The sequence below is a fragment of the Cibotium barometz genome, chromosome 30, assembly GCF_041138505.1.
Source record: "Cibotium barometz isolate CiBa-2024 chromosome 30, ASM4113850v1, whole genome shotgun sequence".
NCBI classification, from domain to species: Eukaryota; Viridiplantae; Streptophyta; class Polypodiopsida; order Cyatheales; family Cibotiaceae; genus Cibotium; species Cibotium barometz.
The window spans coordinates 47541218-47564465 of NC_141075.1; the positions used below are offsets into that span (position 1 = coordinate 47541218).

Consider the following 23248-nt stretch of genomic DNA (forward strand, 5'->3'; position numbering starts at 1 on the left):
AACCGAGCTGCCGGAAATCTCTATGTGGCATAGCCGGTTGGGACACATGAGTGTCAAGGGAATGGAGCAATTGTCTCGTTTGGTTACTTGCCTTCTCTAAAGTTTTCAAGTTTTCAGTTTTGTGAGCATTGTATATATGGTAGGCAACTTCAATGCCCCCACAAGAAAGCTCTTGGACAGAAAGATGCTCAGTTAGAGCTTGTGCATACAGATGTATGTGAGATGCCTCAGCTTTCTTTGGGAGGGGCAAAATACTTTGTGTTTTATAGATCATGCCACACGCAAGGTGTGGGTTTATCCTCTTCGTTCGAAGAGTGATACATTCTCAGTGTTTGAGAAGTTTGTTGCTCTTGTTGAGAATCAAACTAGCAAAACACTGAAGGCTTTGCGTTCCGACAATGGTGGAGAGTATATGTCCAAACAGTTTCAGGACTTTTGTGATGCTAAAGGCATCAAGAGGGAGCTCTCTACTCCTTATGATCCTTCACAAAACGGGACAGCAGAGAGGATGAACACGACCATTCAGGAGAAGGTCCGTTCTATGTTGTCACATGCTACATTACCTCATGGTTTTTGGCTGAAGCTGTTATGATAGCCGTTCATCTTATAAACAGGTCACCTAACACGAGGCTTGGTGGGAAAGTGCCAGAGGAAGTATGGACAGGGAAGCCTCCGTCATACAAGCACTTGAGAGTGTTTGGTTGCGTTGCGTACGTGCACATACGCAGGGAAATGCGCACCAAACTTGATCCTAAGTCTCACAAATGCATATTCCTAGGATATGGTGACAGAGGTGAAATGGGGTATAGACTTTGGGATCCCGTGAATAGAAAGATTATACGCAGCAATGATGTCATTTTTGATGAAACATGCATGTATAAGGACCCTGCAAGGCAACAGGAGCCTGGCAGAGTCATCTTTGATGATGATGGACATCATGGACAACAACCAAGGGCTATAAATCAGCCATTACAGCAGCAAAACCAGCTTTAAATAAATGGTGCTGACAATGGTCCAAATGGACAGCCAGAGATGGCAGAAGATATCCCTATGGATATACCACAGTTAGAGGAGATACCGGGCATGATTTTTCAGCCTTATGGCATGGAACAGGAGCCACCAATAGGTGATATGCAGGCTGGACAGCAACCTGCAAATGATGGTCATTGGGTACGGAGGTCCACAAGACCCTCCAGAGCCCCTGACAGGTTTGTTCCAGGGGTTGACTACTTGATGCTTACTGACTGTGGGGAGCCCTCATGTTATAAGGAGGCTTTATAGAGGGCAGACAAGGCTCTTTGGAAGCGTGCCATGAAGTCAGAGATGGATTCTCTGCACAAAAATGGAACATGGAAGTTAGTGCATTTTCCTGCAGGCAAGAAGGTTTTGCCATGCAAATGGGTTTACAGGCTCAAAGTTGCACTAGATGCAAAGCCAAGATACAAAGCCAGGTTAGTGGCTAAGGGCTTCAAGCAGAAATATGGTGTGGACTTTGAGAAGATCTTCTCTCCAGTGGTCAAAATGACCACACTTAGAGCTGTGTTAGCTTTGGTTGCACATGATGATCTGGACTTGATTCAGATGGATGTGAAGACTGCTTTTCTTCACGGTGATCTCCATGAGGAGATATATATGCAACAGCCAGAGGGTTATGCAGTGAGTGGAAAGGAGAAGCTTGTATGCAAGCTGAAAAAGAGTCTTTATGGGCTCAAACAGGCACCAAGGGAATGGTATCATAAATTTGATACATTCATGAAATCCCAGAATTTCAGGAGAAGTAACATAGATCACTGCTTATACACCAAGAAAGCTTTGGATGGCAGTCTATTGATCCTCATCTTGTATGTTGATGATATGTTGATTGTTGGGAAATCTCGTAAAGAGATGGATGCCTTGAAAAAGAGGCTGCATCAAACCTTTGATATGAAGGATTTGGGTGATGCAAATCACATTTTGGGTATGCGGATACTTCGGGACAGAAATCAGCATGTGTTGTATTTGTCTCAGAAGGAATACATTGGCAAAGTTTTGCAGCGGTTCAATATGGACGGGGGGAAGAAGACTAGTACTCCTTTGCCTCCATATGTGAAACTCAGTGCTATGGACAGCCGACAGTCAGATAGCGGCAGGGCTAATATGGCCAAGATTCCGTATGCTTCAGCTTGTGGCAGTCTCATGTATGCCATGGTTGCTACTAGGCCAGACATTGCATTTGCAGTGGGAGTGGGTTCTAGATACATGGCCAACCTTGGCAAGAAGCATTGGGAAGCAGTGAAAGGTGTCATGAGATACCTGAAGAGCACATAGGATATGTGCATTTGTTTTGGCAAACAGGATGCATTAGTGCATGGTTACACGGATTCAGATTATGCCCGTCATCCAGATAACCGGAAGTCTACTACCGGTTATGTGTTTACATTCACAGGAGGTGCTGTGTGATGGATATCCAGGATGCAGAAGTGCACAGCCTTATCTACTACAGAGGCCGAGCATATTGCAGCCACAGAGGCTTGCAAGGAGGCATTATGGCTATCTCGATTAGTGGTTGATTTGGGTTATACAGGGGATATTCCATTGTTGCATTGTGACAGTCAGAGTGCCATCCAGTTGGCAAAGAACCCTGTCTTTCATGCAAAGACGAAGCATGTGGATGTGAAGTATCACTTCATCAGAGAGGTGATAGAGAATAAGCAAATTCAGCTTGTTAAGATTCACACGGATGACAACCCGGCTGATCTGTTGACAAAGAGTTTGCCTCCAGAGCGGTTTGCTCATTGCAGACACTTGATGGGCATTGGATGAGGCCAGTTTCAGCCTTGATATGGCCTTGTATATTATCATGTACATGCTGATTTTTCTTTTCGTTTACTTAAGGGCACTTTGCCTTTAAGTGGGAGGTTGTTGGGGTAAAGGCATTATGCCCACCCTTATAGTGTGTACAAGCCCATAAGTTATAGTACATAGTACACTTAGTACTTTTAATGTACTAAGTGCACTATGTGTACTAGTGCAATATACATGTGTGATAGGGGAGTCACACACTCATCTTGATGAGTTGACTTATCCCCACAACTCTCTCTCTCTCTCTCTCTCCCTTGCTTCTCTCTGTGTGTATGTCTCCCACATGAACTCTAACCCTAATTAACTCTCCCATTCATATGTATACCATGAGCGACTATCCCCTGACTCTGCAAGCTGCCTGGATGCCTCAAAAGCACTGCACGGGAGTCAGTCGAATCGGTGGTGCAGCAAACTCTGCTCCCACAATGTCATGGGGAACGGATGGCGTGCTACGAACCATCCGGGATAGCAGTATGACCTGTGGGTGCTCTATCTCGCTCCATGTGGAGGCTGCCAAGCCTGGTGTCCAAACTGGGTCTGCGTACATTAGGGCTGGGGTGACTAAAGTGTGAAAAAGCCACCCTTTTGTACGGGGCTCCTGGAGATGTGGGTGATGGCTCTGTCTCTCTAGCATAGCCAAGGTTGCATAGGCTCGGGTGAGTCGATCATGAGCTGCCTACGTCATAGAGAATCGCCCGACTCTGCTGGTGAATGTAGTCCCCAAATATACATAAGATGTAGAGACGTTTACTTGGCTGCCCTCAAACATAAAAATAGATCTCCTCCTTATTGCTGGCGATGTATTGAAGATCATAACCTTGGTTTTCCCAAGGTTCACTGTGAGGCCTCTGTCTCTACAGAAAAGCTCTAGAGCCCCTAGATGCTACTGTAGTCCCTCCTATGTCTATGAAATCAGGATAATGTCATCAACATATAGCATAATATGTACCTGTGTGTCTGAGATCTGCCCGCCGACTCCACCTCCTCACTGAATATAGTCTACTACCTCGTCAATGTATAGCCCAAAGAGGGTGGGAGATAGTGGGCATCCTTGCTTCACACCAATGGTGCTAGCAAAGTCTATAGGCATACCTCCTGGGCAACTGACCCTGGCTACCACATGCTCATAAAGAGCATAAATTCCCCCATCATCTCTGTAGGTACTCCCAGTGTCACGAGTCTCTGAAAGAGCCGCTCTCGAGGAACCGCGAGAGAGAGAGAGAGAGAGAGAGAGAGAGAGAGAGAGAGAGAGAGAAATGAAATGAAATGAAATGTTATATTAACGTCTTCAAAAGGCCATAATGACCTATGAGACCAAAAGTTACATCATGGTGGATCTGATACAATGTCTGGATAAAAAAAACCCAGAAAATGAAAAATAAAGATGATACTACTGGCACCTAGAAAATGAAACTGGAACTGGAATATAGTGAGGGGAGGGTACGCTATGGAGGTGAGTGGAATATAGTGAGGGGATACAATATCATGTGGGACGGAGGGGTACACTATGGAGGTGCCTCCATCTCATAATATGTGCCGCATCGGACACTGGCGGATCTCCTCAATATCCTCTGTGGTCAACACCCTGACTGGGTGTCCGGCATGCCTCGCAAGAATAATCCGAATCTGCCGCTGCAACCTCCGTCTATGCTGGGATGCCCTCCTCCGTAGTCGTGGGCGTCTGAACCACCCAAGCTCAGTCGCACGATCAATCAGTGTATCCCTGGTGTGGGCGGTATCCATGTCCTGCTGCTGCTGTGGTCCATCTGGCGCAGTGATGGCTGGACTAAAGAAATCTGTAATGTGCCTCTGAGTCTGGCTCTCTGTGCGCCTAAGCAGGCTATCTCTATGTCTCCGCAGCTCCAGCAAGAACAATCCCAAACACCTCTGGTCCTGGTACCCCATGACTCTGGAAAGTGGTCCAAAACCCTCTCTGAATAAACAGTGGAAACGACCACGTATCTCATAGTATGCAGTACAATGGCATATATAATGCAGCTCTGTCTCTGGCTCCCCATGGCATACTCGGCATATCCTGGCCTCAGCTGGTATACCTCTATATCGGCCAATCTCAATCTCAAGCTGGTGTGAGGATGTGCGAATCTGACCAATAGCGCATCGTACTGCATGAGACAAGTGTACATCCATGTAACTGGGTCTGATCACAAAACCATCTGCTGTGAGCTGAAGAAAATGCTCTCTGTAGAAAGCCATCTTCGTGCCCAGCTCCTCAGTCGGCTGTATCCATGTCCTCCTAATATGTAGCTGAACTAAATCCTGACGGATGAGTCTGGTAATCTCTGTCCGTGTGAGAGTGAGAGAGGGTGCCTCCAGAGAATACTGGAAGGGAGGCAATCTGTCCATGCTAAAACCATGTGCCTGGAACCAAGATGTCATCTGTCCATACCAACAAGCCGTGTCTCCCTGTAAAGCTAACTGTCGGGAGGACTCCAGGGCGAGGCGTGCATATCTGTCTCGGGGGAGATCCCACAAGCCATGTATGTAGGAGACTGATCTCGTAAGAGCCTCAATCACCAGAGGGACAGCCGCCAGCTCTGCTCGAATAATCTCATGAGGTACCACGGCCTTGGCTCTAATAATCCTAGCAATCATAGATACCAAAGGCCTCTCCATACCTCTCCACCCGCCTGCGCTGTGATGGCCCACTGAAGGTCCCCATATCTGCACTCCATAAAGCATAGCTGATGTCACTAGAGTGTCAAAAAGCCAAAGTTTCATTCGAGGTTCCTGAAACTGAACCTGCGAACACATCCTCTCCAAACCACCCAGGGCTGCATGTGCTCTAGTCAATCTAGTCTCTGCTGCTCTCCTCATCGAAAACACTGGCCCACTGAATACTACCCCAAGATATGTATATGCATCTGTATACTCCACAATCTCTTGCCCATATGTAAATGTGGAAGCTGATCGCCTAACCCATTATGGCGTGGTGTTAAACACCATAACCTTGGTTTTGCCAAGGTTGACAGACAATCCACTATCATGTGCAAACTCATGTAAAGCATCCAGATGACGCTGCATACCCTCAGGGGAGTCAGAGATCAACACAATATCATCAGCATATAACAATAGTGGGATCCATGTACCTGCTAGCTGGGCTCCTCTGTCCCCCAATCTCTCAATGTAGTCAGAAGCCTCATCCACATACATACCAAACAGTGAAGGAGATAACGGGCAACCTTGCTTCACTCCTATAGTGGAGTGAACCAAAATAGAGACCCCCTCTGGGGTGCGTACCTGTCCTGCAACTGATCTATATAAAGCCATAATCCCCCATATGAGCTCTGTGGGTACCCCCATCTCCTGTAATCGCCTCATCAATCTGGCTCTGGGCACTGTATCAAATGCTTTGCGGAAGTCCACAAAGCTACAATAAATCCGTCGCCCATGCGACCTGCCCTCCTCAATAATGGCCCGTAGAGTCAAGATGTGGTCAAGAGTAGAGAAACCTCTCCTGAACCCTGCCTGTCCCTCTGCTCGAATGCCAACTCTCTCTGCCCATCTACTCAACTGCTGCTCAAGAATGGATGCATACAATCGTGCTAGTGTGTGACCAATCATAATAGTGCGATAATTACCTGGCTCCATAGGGTCCCCTGACTTGAAGATAGGCACGATGGTGGACCTACTCCAAGTCTCGGGTAAGCCTTCGCACATAGCACGATTGAACATCACTGCTAGAAGCTCTGCCAGCATGTCTCTCGCATGAATAAAGTGCTCAGCGACCAATCCATCATGATCATATGCTCTCCCAGTCTTCATCCTATCAATGGCCTTCCTTACCATCTCTGCGGTAAAGAAAGTACATGTCTGTGGGCATGGTGCTGGCGGGTCAGGAAAAGGTGTCTGTCTAGGAACTGTATATAGAGATGCTACATAACTACCCCAGACCTCTATAGAAGTGATGGCCAAAGCAGGGGAGGACTCATGAAACAGACGCCAAGCCTCCCTCGAATCCTGGCTCAAGAACAGCTGGTATAATTCCTGCTCTAGCTGAGCAAGGAAGGCCCGCTTCTTCCTTCGCACAAGGCGTCGGAAGGCAATACGTGACTGTCGGTGAGTAGTGACTCCCAAAGCAACCTCCCGCTGCAGTCGGGCTCTGGTCTCTCTGCACTCCTCATCATACCAACTGTTCTGGGGCATACATCTAGAACGCTGTCTCTGTCCAGGCTGAGTATGTGGATATGCCTCTCTCGCTGCATCATGTAAAGTCTCTGTCAGTATATGGGTCAACTCCTCCAAAGGTCTCCCTGGCTTCTCTGTGTACAGACGTCTATAAATCCCATCTGTGTAGACAGCATCAGTCTCTGAGGTAAAAGTATATCGAGTGTGATCTGCCCCTCGTGTCCTCTGAGCTGTGGTAAAGTGAAAAGAGATAGTCAATGTCAACAATGCATGATCCACTACTACCCCAATGGGCCGAGATCCAATTGTGAAGTCCTCAATGCATGAAACAAAGCTGGGCATAGCCATAACATAATCCACTGTGCTAGCACCATGTCTATGTGGAAAGCAAGTAAATCTAGCTGCTGACGGAAACCTCTGCAAGCCATTAAGTATGGCCAACCCGTGTGCAGTCCCCATATCTACCAAATATCTCCCATACTCTGTGCACTCCACATCCTGTGAGCGTCTGTCTAATCCCATATCCAGAGTGTCCAGCTCTCTCAGCATCTCCTCCGAGGTATCATAAAAGGCTGTCTGGCGGTTGCCCGTCCGGGCATTAAAGTCCCCTAACAGGATGATGTCTCCATCCCTAGAGAACTCCCATATGTCATCATCTAGCACAGAGAAAGGAGACTGCCCTCTAGGTGCTGCATATGTCGATGTACTAGGAGCAAAATAGCATATGGCAATATACAGGAATCGGCCTGTGTCGGCCCTCAGTCTCACCCACATATATCTGGCCTGATCATCTCTCCGAACGATGTGTAGAAGCGGTTGCAGCTCCTCCCTGAAAAGAACTGCCACCCCTCCTGATCCTCTACTACTGTGTACCGATCTCGTCCCTACTCTGCAAGCTGTCTCCCATCTGTATCCTGTCACCTGTGGCATCATCTGACCAGGGGCCTGGTGAGTCTCCGAGTAGAAGACTATATCTCTATCTCTAAAGCTGTCCTCAAAGGCACCTACATCAAGTCTGCGGGATCCATTGCAGTTCCAGGCTGCCAGCTTTAATTTGGTCCCATAGGTCTCGCACCGTCATGTAGAGCGTCGCTCCACGATGACCACCCTTCCTTCTCTATAAAATGCTATCTTTCCCTTTTCTCTTGCCGCTCTAATCTCTGGCATAACTTCCTTCATATGTGCAAGCTGTGAAAGAGTAAGATCATCACCAAGAAAAATGCCTGTATTCTTTAAAGTGGGTCGTCTCTTCAAGAACTCCTTCTTTGCCTCAATAGAGGGGAAGCGAAGTATGAGAGCTCTTTCCTTTGATGTTTCCCCGTTGCCTCCGCTTTTTTTGCCCACTCTCCAGGCCTTTGCGTGGGCCGGACTGTCAATCCCCATCAACACCATAAGCTCTTTTACCTCCTCTTCAACTTTATCCCCGTCTTTAAGGCCGGTAATCCTCACATGCAAAGCACGTGTACGTCTTCGTTGTTCCTCTTCCAAAGTCATGTTGATGATTGTAGGTGTAGGGGTTGTTATCTCCTTACCTTTACCCTTCTTGGCGACCTCTATCCACTTCTCCGCTTCATCCATCTTCTTTTGCGTCTTGGTGATGACTTCCACCCATGAGGAAGTCTTTGCCTCGTTTTGCTTCTCTTCTTCCTTAATTGCCCGTACTTGTTCCTTGATAACCTTGAGCTCTTCTATCATGGATGGCTGAATTTCACCTTCTTCAAGTCCACCATTTGCCTTGGCCTCTGCAAGCTCCCTCTGAAGAGCTGAAATTACGCCTTTGAGCGTGTTGACTTCCCCGTGAAGGTCTTTGACTTCCGCTACGAGGTCCTCCTTCTCCTCTTTCCACCGCTTACCCTCATTGAATACCATTTGGAGAAAGTTGGCTTTCTCCTTCCACCATCCCTCCATCTCTGCCTTCCATTCCTTCATTTCCTTTTCCACATTTGTTATCCTCTTGTTTGTGACCATAAAGGTCGCCTTCGTCGGATTGCGCAAGGGGGAAGCCATGGAAGAACCGAGAGAGAGAGAGAGTTATGCTGCTGCCTTGGGGGCCTGAGCAAGGGTGGGTGCGGAAAAGGGCGCAAACAGGCTGCTAACGGATAGATAGACTGGCCATTGCCAGCAGAACTGTGCGGCGTACAGAACAGCAGGCGGGAGGGGGAAGCGAAGCAGGCGGCGGAAATGAGCAGGGCGAACAGCAGGTGGCGGCGGCGAGCAGGGGGGACAGCATGCGGGAGGGAAGGCGGCGGAAGCGAGCAGGGCGAACAGCAGGGAAGCGGAAGCGAGCAGGGAAGCGGAAGCGAGCAGGGCGGCGGCGGCGAGCAGGGCGAGAGAGAGAGAGAGAGAGATGGGGGGCGCAGGCAGGCAGCGGGAGAGAGAGAGAGAGAGAGAAGAAAGAAAGAAAGAAAGAAAGATTTTATTAATGTCTTCTAGAAGACTGAACTCGGTCTATGAGACAAATCAGTGTACCTGTGTGGGGTATCCTCTGTCATCCCAACAATATGAAAAAGTACTAAACTAAAAAGCTGAATCTGGGTGTGTAATAAGTACAATGAGTGGGGGAGGGGATGGAGCTCTACTACTAGGAGAATGCAAAGCTAAATGCATGGAGTATACAATCATGATATGCAACCTAGCTAGCTCCATCCTCTACCATACTGGGGTATAAAATGGTATACATCAATGAAGGGGGTGTCCACATCTCCCTGAAGAACATGCCTGGGTCTGCTCTGAAGCGAGCCAGTCGCTCCGCACCCTCTCTGTGAAACTGAGCTCTGATCTCTGTCATCTCTCTCTGGTATAGACGTGGTGTCCGAAAGCCAGGTGTCCTCTGTCTCCTACAGGCTCTAAGTGTCTGCTCTCTGGAGAGTAATTCCCTGCTTGTGAGGGGCTGGGAGTGGGATGGATCTCTGAAAAAATGTAGTAATCTGTGTCTGTCGTCCCCCCTCTGGAGCTGTCAGAGCAGCCTGTAATGATGTCTCTCTGTGCTGTATGTCTAGAATGAATCTCCCTAGTATGCGCTGGTCTGCTGCCTCAAAGATCTGGCGTAGGGAATGTGGCTCTCTGAATAAAATGGGATATCTCTCTCTGATGGCTGTATATGCTCTGCATCTGCATACATAATGCTCCTCACTCTCCACCTCCTCTCTGCACAATATGCATACCCTCTCCTCTCGAGGGATCCGTGCTGCTTTGCCAGTCTCAATCTCCAATCGATGTGATGAAACTCTAAGCTGACCAATAGCCACTCGGGAGCCGTGTGGTAAAAAGCCCTCCATGTATCTAGGCCTCTCTATAAATCCATCATCAGTGATACTCATGAAGTGATCTCTGTAGTATAGCATCTTCGGTGGAAGAGGATGTGTAGGCGATATCCATGTCTCTCGTGTATAGAGCTGCCATAGGTCCTGTCTCAATACTCTGTTCCTCTCACTATGAGAGAGATGGATATGTGGTTCATCCCTGTCATACTGGAATGGTGGTAGATGATCCATGTCTAGGCCATGCTGTGAGAACCAATGTGTGACCTGTGCATACCATGATCCTCTGACTCCTGCCTCAGCCAGCTGTCTAGATGCCTCAAAAGCTCTGTATGACAATCTGTCCTGTGGCATCTCTCTGAATCTCTCAGGTAATGTCATGAGGTACTGACGGTTTGCTGCGTATCATGCGTGCCATCATGAGGGCCTGTAGTCTCTCTATCTGTGTCCACCAATGGGTAGCAAGGTGTGGCGCCCATACCGCTGCTCCATACATCAGTGCCGGTGTGACTAATGTGTCAAATAGCCACCCCTTCGTCCGGGGCTCCTAAAAATGCGCCTGGTGGTGCTGTCTCTCTAGCATAGCCAATGCTGCATATCCCCGTGTCAATCTAGCTCTGGCTGCTGAACACATGGTGAAGCGCGTGGCTACTGCAGAGAAGGTAACCCCTAGGTACACGTATGATGTCACCACCACCACTTGGCGTCCTGTGAGAGTGAATGTCAGCTGACTCCTACCCTGTCTCGATGCATGAAAGACCATAACCTTGGTTTTCCCAAGGTTCACAGTAAGACCCCTTTGTGTGCAGAAATCATGGAGTGCATGTAGATGCTGCTGTAGACCTCCTGGAGACTCAAACACTAATACAATATCATTAGCATAAAGCATAATATGTACTGAGGTACCTGCTAGATCAACTCCATCTCCACCTCCCCGTGTAATGAAGTCAGCCACCTCATCAATGTATAACCCAAATAGCGTGGGGGAAAGTGGGCATCCTTGCTTCACACCAATGGTGCTAGCAATAGCTTGGACATACCTCGTGGGCATCTAACTCGCCCAAAAACCTGCTCATATAATGCATAGATGCCCCATGTCATATCTGCTGGTATGCCAGGAGACTGCAGGCGCTGAAAGAGCCTCTCTCGTGGTACTGTGTCAAATGCCTTGCAGAAATCCACAAAGCAGCAATAGAGCTTTCTCTTCGTCACTCTGGCCTGATCAATCATACATCTCCAAGTGCATACATGGTTAGCGGTAGAGAAAGCTCTCCTGAAGCCTGCCTGCCTTGATGAGCGTAAACCTGCTCGCTCAGCATATAAGCTAAGCTCTTGCTCCAACACTGCACCATAGAGTTTGGCCAACACGTGGCCAACCATAATCGTCCTGTAGTTGCTCGGATCGAGCATATCCCCTGTTTTGTGGATCGGCACAATGGTGTGCATCGTCCACTCCATAGGCAAACCCTCTGCTAGTGCCTTGTTAAACAGGTGTGCAAGAAAAGGAGCCAATGAATCTACTGCATATATGAGATGCTCACCTTGTAGGCCCATATGGTTGGCGACCCGTCCATGCTGTAGGCGGCGGATAGCTTCCTTTACCATCGAGTGGGTAAAGAAGCTAGGTGTGGTAGGTCGAGGCTCTTGTGGCTGAGGTATAGGTGGCTGCTGTGGGGTGTGGTATAGGCCCTTTGCATATGTGTGCCATGTCTGTGGGTCTACAATGGGTGTCAGTGTCCGGGGCTCTCTGAAGTGCCGCCATGAGATAGGGCTATCTCTACTCATGAAGAAATGGAAGATCTCTAGCTCCTGTATCTTTGCGAAGGCCCGCCTTTTGAGGTGAGTAAGTCTCCTCATCTCTCTCCTCGACTCCTGCTCTGTGATGGCTCCCGAGGCTCTCTGTATGCGGAGCCGTGAGTATAGGGCTCTGCACTCGTCATCATACCATCTGTTCTAGGGCATAGTCCCAGATCTCGCAGGCTCTATTGAGTGGACACGATGTGGGAAGCTCTGTAATGCAGCCGTGTGTAGGAGTGATACCGGCTGGGCTGTAATGGTATCCATAGGTGCCATGGGATCCATGAGTAGGAGCCCATCCTCTACTCTGCCAATGTATATGTCTGCCATGTCATGTGTGAAGTAGATGGTAGTGTGTGGCGTGGGTATGTGGGGGGCTAGTGATACTGGTGATCCGGCTAGTGAAAATGCCAAGTATGTATGATCTGCCCCAATAGGACGAGGTGGGATGGAGAATGAGGTGACAAGCTGTGATGCCTCCAAAGACCCCATAATGTAGTCTACCACCGTGCCTCCGGTCCGTGTATGACCCCCATGTGGGAAGCATGTCAGTCCTCCTGATCCCGGCCACTATAGCATCCCGTTATAAATAACGAGACGATGCCTGGCTCCCAACTCTAGTAAGTGGTCCCCATAATGTCCTCTGTCTGGTCCAGTGTCCTCTGATGCCCGACTAGCCCCTATCTTCTCTGGATCCACAGGGTGGAGGATCTCCATGTCATCATAGTCATACACCTCACACTGTCTGCTCTGTGTGTGGGCATTGAAGTCACCCGTAAGAAATACATCCCCTAGTGTAGAATAATGCATAATCTCCTCTGACAGACAAGTGTATGGCGAGGCTCCTGTCTCCTCCTCCTCTGGCATGTCCTCTGTATTGACATACTGTATTGACATACTGTATTGACATAGGAGGATCTTGATGGAGGAAAGTAACATAGGGCTATGTATATAACCCTGTCTTGTGAGAGCTGTAAGGTGATCCACATGTATCTGGCCTCTGGATCCTGTGCTACCACTCTCAGTCTCCCCTGTAGCTCCCGTCTCAATAGAACTGCTACTCCCCTCAACCCTCTCGAGGCACCCTGGCGTGTGGTCCTCCTGTATGCTGACTCCCACTGGAATCCCTCTACTCGAGGTAGCCCTCTCTCTGGGCTCTGATGTGTCTCTGTTAGAAGTATGATGTCTCTCCCCACCATATCATGCTCCAGTCGTCTAGGCTGCACCCATAGTGAACCATTACAGTTCCATACTGCCATGTGTATCTCTGTGAGTGGCTTGGTCTGTTAGAGAGAGAGAGAGAGAGAGAGAGAAATGAAATGAAATGTTATATTAACGTCTTCAAAAGGCCATAATGACCTATGAGACCAAAAGTTACATCATGGTGGATCTGATACAAGAGAGAGAGAGAGATACTAAGCATCTACTAAAGACCCAATGGGCCTATGAGACCAAAGTGATACAATAATGTCCATGGCATATCTCATCATGGAATGGAAAATAAAACATAAACACAGCTATCTCTCTGGGGTGATACAAATCTGTCCATGGAAACTCATCATGGAATACTAAAAACATAGAAACATGAGATCAACATCAGTTCCGAGTAGATGGTATACCACTCTCCAAAATATCAAGCATGGGGCTAATGAGTATGGCCGAGAGGTCTCCCTTAGTTATGTCACATGGAAAGGTAGCTCGATGGCGGTGGAGCATGTCGTGGATGTGGAGCTGATGAGGTGATCGTGGCCGATGGTTTGGGGGGGGGGGGGGGGGCGCGTTGTGCACACTGGAGTACGGAGGCTCGGTCCGAGGTAACTCCGCTCCAGAGAGGTAGGTCCAGAGCGGTTCGTGGAGAGTCCACAAGATCCACTATATCGGTGTTCTCCACCTCCTAGGTCCAGAAGAAACTGGTGATGGTTGGCTGGCGAGGCAGGCAGTGGGGTGGCTGGGGCTGAAGCTCTCTCAATAAGGTGTCCCTGTGTCTACGGAGCTCAAGCAAGAAGAGGCCTAGGCAACGCTGGTCCTGGAAGTCAATGATCCTAGAGAGTGGACCAAATCCCTCATGAAATAGATAGTGAAACCTTCCGCGGATCTCATAGCGGCATATGTAATGCTCCTCCGTCTCAACCTCCGTGTGGCATAATCGGTAGATCCTCTCCTCTCTGGGTCTCCGTATAAGCTTCCTAGCTCTGAAGATGCGCTTAGGTCTACCTATCTCCACTCTGAGGCGGTGGGATGAAACCCATATCTGGCCAATCGCAATCCGCATGGCATGGGACATGTGAACACTCAAGTAGCCCGGCTACTGGATAAATCCATCCTCAGTGAGTGTGAGGAGGTGATCTCTGTAGAAGTGCATCTTCGTGGGAGCTCCGGAGGTGTCATCCATGTGCAATGGGTGTAGAGGCTAAGAAGATCTAACCGGATAACCCGGTTGGTATCCTCGTGAGATAGCCGGAGAAAAGGGGGGTTCAAACTATACTAAAGGGGGGTAGGTGATCCATGCAGAGCCCATATACTGAGAACCAAGTGGAAACTAGTGGATAACATACTCCAGAGTGGCCCTCAAGTGCTAGTTGTCTTGAGGACTCCAGGGCAAGCCTCTGATACCTATGGGGATCTATGTGACTGATGTGATGGAGGTATGTGATTGTCTGGAAGAGCGCATCCACTACCATCGGGGCTGCAGCAAACTCTGCTTGGATAATTTGGTGTCGGTCTGATGGTTTGTTGCGGATCATACTCGCTACCAATCCTCATCCGATAAATTTGGCCCCCAAAAGGATGCTCCATACATCAAGGCTGGTGTGATGAGGGTGTCAAAAAACAAGCCCTTCGTCCTGAGCCCTTGGAGATGTGCCTGGAAGCACTGCCGCTCAAGTAAGCTCAAGGTTGTATATCCCCATGTCACTCTGGCATGTGCTACGGGAAGCATGGTGAAGCGTGGGCCACTAAAAGTGACACCAAGGTAGACATAGGATGAGACAATCTCCACAGGATAACCTCTATATGTGAAGCTTAATCTGGATGTGAAGGGGCGAGAGGTATTGAAGACCATTACCTTGGTTTTACCAAGGTTAATAGAGAGGTCCCGCTAAGTGCAAAAGTCTTGTAAGGCATCCAACTGTCTCTAAAGCCCCTCAGCTGAGTCTTAGAGGAGGACAATGTCATCTACATAAAGCAGTATGGAGATCAATATGCCTAGAAGTGTGGGACCAGCCTTGCCTAATCCGTCAATGAAGGTCGAGATCTCATCAATGTAGAGGCCAAAAAGAGTGGGTGATAGAGGGCAGTCCTCTTTTTTTTTTCCAGAAAGGAGACTTCTATTAAGTATGAAAAAATTTTACAAAATGGAGATTTCACACCAAAAAAGGTGGAGATCTCAACCAATCAGGAGCCCTGTGCTGCCAATAGGGTCCCGAATGAGAGGACGTGAAAAAGATACCAATGTCCCACTCTCTCATAAACTGGCCGCGCTTCCTCTCTGCAGCCCTCGAAGATCCCTGGATTCTGGCCCAGGTAGCCATGATGGTGTGAATAATATCACTCCAAATCCTGCAAAGACACTGAGAAACAAGAACGGGAGTACCCTCAATGGCCTCGATGCATCTAGCCTTCCAGATATTCCAGGCTGAGATGATAGCAATAATCTCCCAAGAACTATCTAACCTCTGTGCTGGAGGGACAAAGTGTGAAAGTGGCAAATCCTGAAGACAACACTGCCGAGCAACTCCTTGCCTAACCTATGGCCAAGCTCCTGTCACTCCCCTCGCATCTCAGCTGAGGCCCCAATAGTCCTGGAAATCTCTTGTGATGTACCTCGTGGGGCTCTCACTTGTCCAGAGTGAGACGGACTCATAGAGGACAATGATGCACCTGAGTGTAATGTGAGATGGGGGGTGGTGGCAGAAGGATGGGTGGTGTGCAAGTAAGAGTGAAAGAGAGGTAGGCATGGTTAGCTTCAAAAGGGGGTGGGGGGATGGAGAAGTCAGGGAGAAGGTGTGCAAAGCCAGAGATCCCAAAAGGTAGTCCACGGTGCTAGTACCTCCTGAGTGAAGGAAGGAGGTGAGGGCGTCGGAGGAGGGCCATTGAGACACCCCGTTATAGATAACAAGACCATGTGCAGCTCCCAGCTCTAAGAAATATCTCCCATACACCGTGACCTCCTCATAGTGCTGTGATGATATTTGCAGCCCTGCGGTAGTGATGTCCAGCTCCTGTGTTCTGATAGGGTCATTCAGATCGAGTAGTGGGACTTGCTAGCTTCTCGTCCTGGCGTTGAAATCCCCGAGCAAGAGGACTTTCCCCAGCTGTGAGAACTCCATAATATCCCCATATAATGGTAAGTACAGTGACTGGCCATGCTGTGCGAGTGTAGGTGAGAGTGGGCAGCCCTGTTTAACCCCAATAGTGCTACATATATCTCCCGAGGTCCCACCAGGTGCACGTACTCGGCCGAGTACTGCCTCATATAGTGCCATCACACCCATATTATCTCATGCGAGAACTGGAGCTCCTGCAAGCGTACTATCAGATATGAGATCGAGGGACAGAGTCAAAGACTTTGCGGAAATCCACAAAGTAGCAATACACATGTCTCTTTGAGGACCTCGCCTCCTCTATGATAGCCCATAAAGTAAAGATATGGTCCACCGTGGAGAAGTTTCTCCTAAAGCCTGCCTGGCCTAATGCTATGTTTCCCATCCTCTGTGCCATAGAGCTCATCATGTCCTCTAGTACTGCCCCATAGATTTTGGCCATTGTGTGACCAATCATGATAGTCCTGTAGTTACCTCGGTCCATGGGATCTCCTGCTTTGTGGATGGGGACAATGGTGTTGGTAGTCCAGGAGGGTGGGAAGCCTTCACAGAGTGCTCTGTTAAGAAGAGTGGCAAGAATAGGAGCCAATACATGGTGCCCGTGCGCAAAATGTTCCGCACGTAGATCCACATTATCTTTTTCTCTCCCATTATGCAGCTTTTTAAGAGCCCTAGTGACATTGGGGGAATCAAAGAGATGTGTTGTGACATTTGTAGGCGTAGGGATGTGTGACATTTGTGGTATAGGCTGGTTTGGCACATCATACATCTGTCGTGCATAAGCTTCCCAAAGGCTAGGATCTGTGATAGGTGTAGGTGCTCTTTTTTCTTCTAGAATGCGCCAAGCTTCTGAGTTGTCCTCGCTCAAAAAGAGCTGGTATAATTCTTGTTCTCGTCTGGCGAGAAATGCCCGTTTCTTTCGGCGCAAACTTGCTATGGAGCATGCGGTGTAGGGGAAGTTGGAGTGGGCGGAGTCATGGATGATGGAGGAAAGTTGGGCTGTGATGGTGGAGATAGGGAGGGACAAGTCGAGAGCTGAAATGTGGCGGGACAGGTGGTCCTCATAGATGTGGTCAAGATCGTGATGGAAATGAATCCGGGTGAAGGTGGTGACAGGGGTGTGGGTGTGGGCGGTACGATGTGGCATGAGATCGTGAAAGAAAGTAATGGGTGGTCAGCCAGTATGGGGGGACGAGGGATGGTGAAGTCTGAGATATGTGGTATAAGAGCGGGAGATCCCATGAGGTAATCCACCGTACTAGTGCCTCCCCCATGCGGAAAAGATGTAAGGCTGTCCCCGACTGCGGGCATCTGGACAACCTATTATATATAACCAGCTCATGCATAGCCCCCATCTCCAAGAAGTGTCTACCATATGATGTTGCATTCCCCATATCCTGGTTGGCCCTCTGGAGGCCCATCTCAGCCAAGTCAATTTCTGACAACATAATGGCATCTCCCTGGAAGTCATATGTCTGCAGTTGTTCCCCTTTTGTCCGTGCATTAAAGTCTCCTAATAGGAGGACCGCTCCCTGCTGGGAGAACTCTACAATGTCTGCAAATAATGGCGCATAGCGAGTCCCCCCTTTCTCTGTCAACCTGCATGCATATTCTGATTTCTCTGGTGGGAAGTAGCATACTGCAATATGCATCACTCTCAAGCCAGGCCTGGCTAATCGCATCCACATAAAACGAGCCTCCTCATCGTGTCAAACCATTGTGAGTGTGCCTCTCAAATGAGGGCAAAACAAGCATGCCACTCCTCCCGAGCCACGCACCCCCCAATGGTGCATGTTTGTCCTTTGAAAGCTAATTCCCATGTATAACCCTCCACTTTGGGTAGCCCTCTCTCAAGACTTTGATGTAGAAGATAATATCCCTATTTCTGTAAGGCTCTGTGAAGCCTCCTGTGACTAACCATAGAGTTCCATTGCAATTTCATACTCCCATCCTCAATGCATCTATGGTCTCATAGGCACAGCACCGTCATGTGGGGCGTTTATCTGTGATGATGACTCGGTCATCACGATAAACAGCCCATTTTCCTGCCTTGCAGGCTTCCATAACCTTAACCATCCCGGCTTTCCTGTGTTCCACCTGTAGGGGGGTTAGGTCATCTCCAAGGTATATTTTTATGGTTCGGAGGGTGGGGTGGCTCTCTTCTTCAAGAAAGCCAAGCGGGACTCCGTATCTTTGAACTTGAGGAGGAGAGGCCTCTCCCTTGTCAAGTCCTTCCCGGCTCGCCAAGCATCTACAAAAGCCTGTCTACATAAAGTCTCACCATCCTCTTTTGGTGAGTTGCCCAGTTGCAAGCATGTTACTCGCACATGTAGAGCCCTAGATTGGCGACGCTTCTCTTCCTCATGATGGATGTGGCATTTGGGGTGCGGACTGTTTTCTGCTTTTTCACAACCTCAACCCATTTGGAGGTTTCTCCAACCTCTTCTTTGGTTGCCTCCATGTCTTTTCGGAGGCCTCCATGCTCCTCCCGGAATCCTGATTTGACCTCTTGAATCTTTGTTGTGATTGCCTTCTTAGCCTTCTCTAGTTCCACCTCAAGTTTGGCATTGACGTCTCGCAACTGGGCAATCTCTAGAGCAAGAGCTTCTTGTGTGGCTAGCTCCCCTTACTCTTTACCATACTCGTGCATCTCTTCCTTGCATAATTCCATACATTTCTCCATGCATGCAGCCCATCAAGGAGAGTACATGCTCACATAAAACTCAAGCCCGAAGGATTCCCTAGGTCAGAGTGGTACATCTTCTCAGACAACTCTAAAACCCATTGGTTGAAATATGTGGGTGCAGTGGAAGTCCATGAGCATTGCAATGAAGTATTGCAAAAAGAGTTTACAAACAACTCTCTTCTGGTCCACACTACTATCCCACAACCGGTTGAACCCACTCAACCAGAACTAATCCCTAAAAGCTTTGCCATTCTGCATGCAAGGCACATAACAAAAAGTTAGCACTCACAGAAAAAGAAGCCAAAAGGCTAATTGACGAAGAAAGTGCTAAAGCTAAAGAAACATAGCAAGTGCCCAAGCACTTTAAGACCTTCCAAATGGCCGACCCACTTTGTTCAATATAATTCGGCCCATTAACGTCTTCAAAAGGACAAAATGACCTCTGAGACCAAAAGGTTACATCATATCCATGAGGTACATCATCTTGGGTACAAAATAGTAATAAAGAAAGATAAGAAAAATCTAGAACTATAAAATCTGATCTAGATATATGAGCAGAGAGCTCTCATATCACCCTAATACATCCCTCATGGGCCACTGTGATATGGTGCTCAAGGTGGTAAAACTGAGCTGGCGCGAGAAGGTCCTACGGTGATGGGAGATGATGGCCCAGATCCTCCTGTGGTGGCATGGCCATGGGCGAGGGCCATGGGGTCTGGGGGGTCGAGCTCCACATAACTCAGTGGCTTTGTCGAGTGTCACACCTCACAGCGAGCTCTTGCAGTAGCCTGTGGTCTGGGTATGCTGGGTGGATTGGCCCTCGGAGTGCTGGTATGGAAGAAGTCGGTGAGAGCTCTCTGTGCTAGTCCTCGAGCAAGTACAACTGATCTGCATCTCACTAAGGACTCCCTGTGTCTACAGAGCTCTAGAAGAAAAAGTCCTAGGCATCTCTGATCTAAGAAGTCCATGATCCTGGAAGGTGGTCCGAACCCAGCTCGGAAGAGAGAGAGCGAGAGACCTATGAGACCAAAAAGCTACATCATATCCATGAGTTACATCTTCCTGGTACAAAATAGTATTAAAGAAAGATAACAAAAATCTAGAACTATAAAATATGATCTAGGTACATGAGCAGAGAGCTCTCATAGCCACTGTGATATGGTGCTCAAGGTGGTAAAACTGATCCGGCACGAAAAGGTCGTTTGATGATGGGAGATAGTGGCCCGGATCCATATGAGACCAAAAGTAATACAATGGTACCATGGATATATTGAGCCATGGAAAATTGAAAGAAAAAGTAAGATGAAAACATTTGATAGTACATGTGATCAACAAATGATTGTGTGTAGAGTGAGATATGTTGTGATTAGCTAATGACGATACCCGCCTCGGCCAGAACCGATCTAATCATCTGCATACAAGAGGATCGGTATCTGGACTATTGCTAAATGTGCTCCTGCTCCTCCCTTGACAAGACAAGGTGTTGGACATAGCAGTTTCACACTCATTATGTAAGCTAGAAAGTATGTGACTATTGATCCTTCTTGTGGTGGATTTTTGTAGGGAACTGTTGATGGTTCTTCCTTCTCAATTATAGTTAATGATTTGGGGCATCAAGGTATGGATAGCAATTGCTCAAGTGAAAATTTATATCCATTATCCATTGAAAAGCAGATAAGCTTTGTGTTCGCCAAGCCAATGCCGTCATCAACACTCTATGGTGAGTTTTAATTGCCTTCAACAATCTGTTTTGTCACAAGTCAAGCCTTATTGTAGAGTACTAGGTCCTAGAATAGTATAAATATGTGAATCTCAGGTAGATGATTTGATGTGATAGATACCTAGGAACATTTCAAATGGGAAGAGAGAGATAACTAGAGACAGAGGGAGGGCATGAGAAAGAAAGAAAGAAAGAAAGTTATATTAACGTCTTCAAAACACCCAATGGGTCTATGAGACCAAAATGATGTGTACATAGTGTCCACGAGATCTTGTCATGGATGAAATAAGAAAAAGCAATAGTAAACTAAAACTGAAAATGGATAGCTAAGATCTCAAATTAAACTAAAATTGAAAACTGAAAGCTAAGATCTCAGACTCTGAGATTATATAAGATGAAAAATCTAGATCCTATTATGCCATGTATAGGGTATATGGGAGATCTAAATAAAAACAGTCAATCAACCCTGTATGTCAGGCAAGGGCCCATTCAGAATGTCCATCGTATGTGAAACAAGAAGGCTAGAGATGTTGATAGTCTACTGTGAGGATGAGGCTGCTAGATGGCAGGCCAGGATCTCCCGAATCCAGGGCTGATGAGATGAGGGTGGTCGGGGTCCAACGGGACGACGAGGGCGTGTAGCTCTCTCGAGTGTGCGTGCCCGATCTAATGTGATTCCTATGGGCCTGCTGCAAGGGGGCACTATGGTATAGGCTCCCATATCCATTGTGGTGGGCTTTGCCACCTCCCTATCCACCCCTCTAGGCTGGAAAATACTGGTGATGGTGAGCTCAGAGGAGGGCTGTTGGGGGTGAGTATCTCTAAGTAGTGACTCTCCCTGCAGCTGAGCACCTTTGATCTGGGTTCCCCATGATCCGGGATAATGGTCCAAGGCCCTCTTTGAATGAATAGACAGAAATCTCCCTCTGATCTCATAGTAGTGGCAACCTCCTGTCCTCTTTGGGTATCCACTTAGCTCTGCCAAACTCTATCCTCAAAAGAAAGAAAGAAAGAGAGAAAGAAAGAAAGAAAGATATATTAACCGCTTCAAAAGACCCAAAGGGTCTATGAAGAGACCAAAAAGGTAGCATCCATATGAATCTGAACCATGAAAAAGAAAAAAAAAACTGTGTGAAACTAGCTACATAAGCTAAAGTATCCCATGTGATGCTACATGATGACATTGTGTGGTCATCCAATATCACTATCCTCCTCCAGGACAGAATGCAAAGCAGCCATAGCATCTTCCCTATGTGTTGGAAGCTCGCCACGTTGTGAAAGGATATCATGGATCTGGAGATGTTGGCATGTGGAGGGATGAGGCCTCTCAGATCTAGGACATTTGGCTCTCAGAAGGAATTGTGCACACTCACTAGTGACACCTCGTGTACATGAGGCCCGATGATCACGTGTCTGATCTGGTGCGGAATAGATGGGTTGCTGTGTATTATCCATGATAGCATCACGATGTGAGGACGCTCTATGCATTGCTCTCATGGAGTGCATAGAAGGGAGCTTCATACATAAGTGCCGGGGTGACTGGTGTCAGAAAGCCAACCCTTCGTCCTCAGCTCCTGAAAATGCGCCCGGAAACACTGCCTCTCCAATAAGTCTAGAGCTGCATATCCTGTAGTGAGTCTATCCTTTGCTGCTTGTCTCGTAGAGAAGCATGTAAGCATGGACTAGTGAACGTAGCTCCGAGCTAAAGTCAATCAACCGTGTATCCCGGGCAAGGGTCCATCATGGGTGATGTTAAAAGACATGTTGTGAGCTTAAGCTTGGCAATGGTTAAGTAAATCAAACAATGAAGATGGTTACCACATAAGCATAGTAACAAAAAAAACTTGTTTCTAGCTTTTGAAACCTCGAAACGGTTTTTGAAAACTTCGAAACCTCTCCAGTATGGTAGTTTTGCCCAAATCTTAGGTTTCGTCCCCCCCCGCCACCCACCCACCCCCACCCCCGATTTCTTTGGGATTTTTTTGGGATTTTTTTATTTTTGTTTTTCTTCCATATCCTCCTCATCACCTTCCTTCCCTCTTCTTCTCCTCCCTCCCTCCTTCCCTTTTCCATCTTTTGCTACTTCTTTCACCTCTAATCCTTTCATTCTTCAGGTCATAAGCTTGATGAGTTGGCCACCGTACGATTGATCTCTCTCGGCTAATTTCCAAATCGGAATTTCTAGCACAGAAATTTATGCAGTAATTCCTCTTCTTCTCTCCTCTTTTCTCCCTTGCTCTTCTTCTCCTCTCTTCTTTCCCCATTTTCTTCATACACCATCCTTCAATGTCTTAAATCTTTCCCAATTTCTACCTTCCCTTCTTCAGTTTTTTAAGAGTCCTTGATTGAACCACTTGTAGCATCTAATCGCCATAATGCCTCACCAAAAAATGGATGGTTCCTTGAGATGTGTGAGAAGACACCATTTTTTCATCATTACACTAAGTTTTAAAATGGCCACTATAGTAAGTTCTTT

General features: G+C 47.8%; 1 protein-coding gene across 21 annotated transcripts in view; it reads left to right on the top strand.

Moving 5' to 3' along the window:
* LOC147621566 (protein GAMETE EXPRESSED 2-like) overlaps window positions 1-23248 on the top strand; it is a 210058-nt gene that overhangs the window by 161355 nt on the left and 25455 nt on the right. For 19 of the 21 annotated variants that reach the window (XR_015269849.1, XR_015269848.1, XR_015269850.1 and 16 more), the window contains one exon: window positions 20616-20772. The exons of the other annotated variants lie outside the window; for them this stretch is intronic. Coding sequence is in view for 16 of the 19 variants with exons in the window: in XM_086824342.1 (XP_086680468.1) it covers window positions 20616-20772 (157 nt within the window). In the remaining 3 variants the exon portion in view is untranslated. The remainder of the gene's footprint in view (window positions 1-20615; window positions 20773-23248) is intronic. 21 annotated transcript variants of the gene reach the window in all.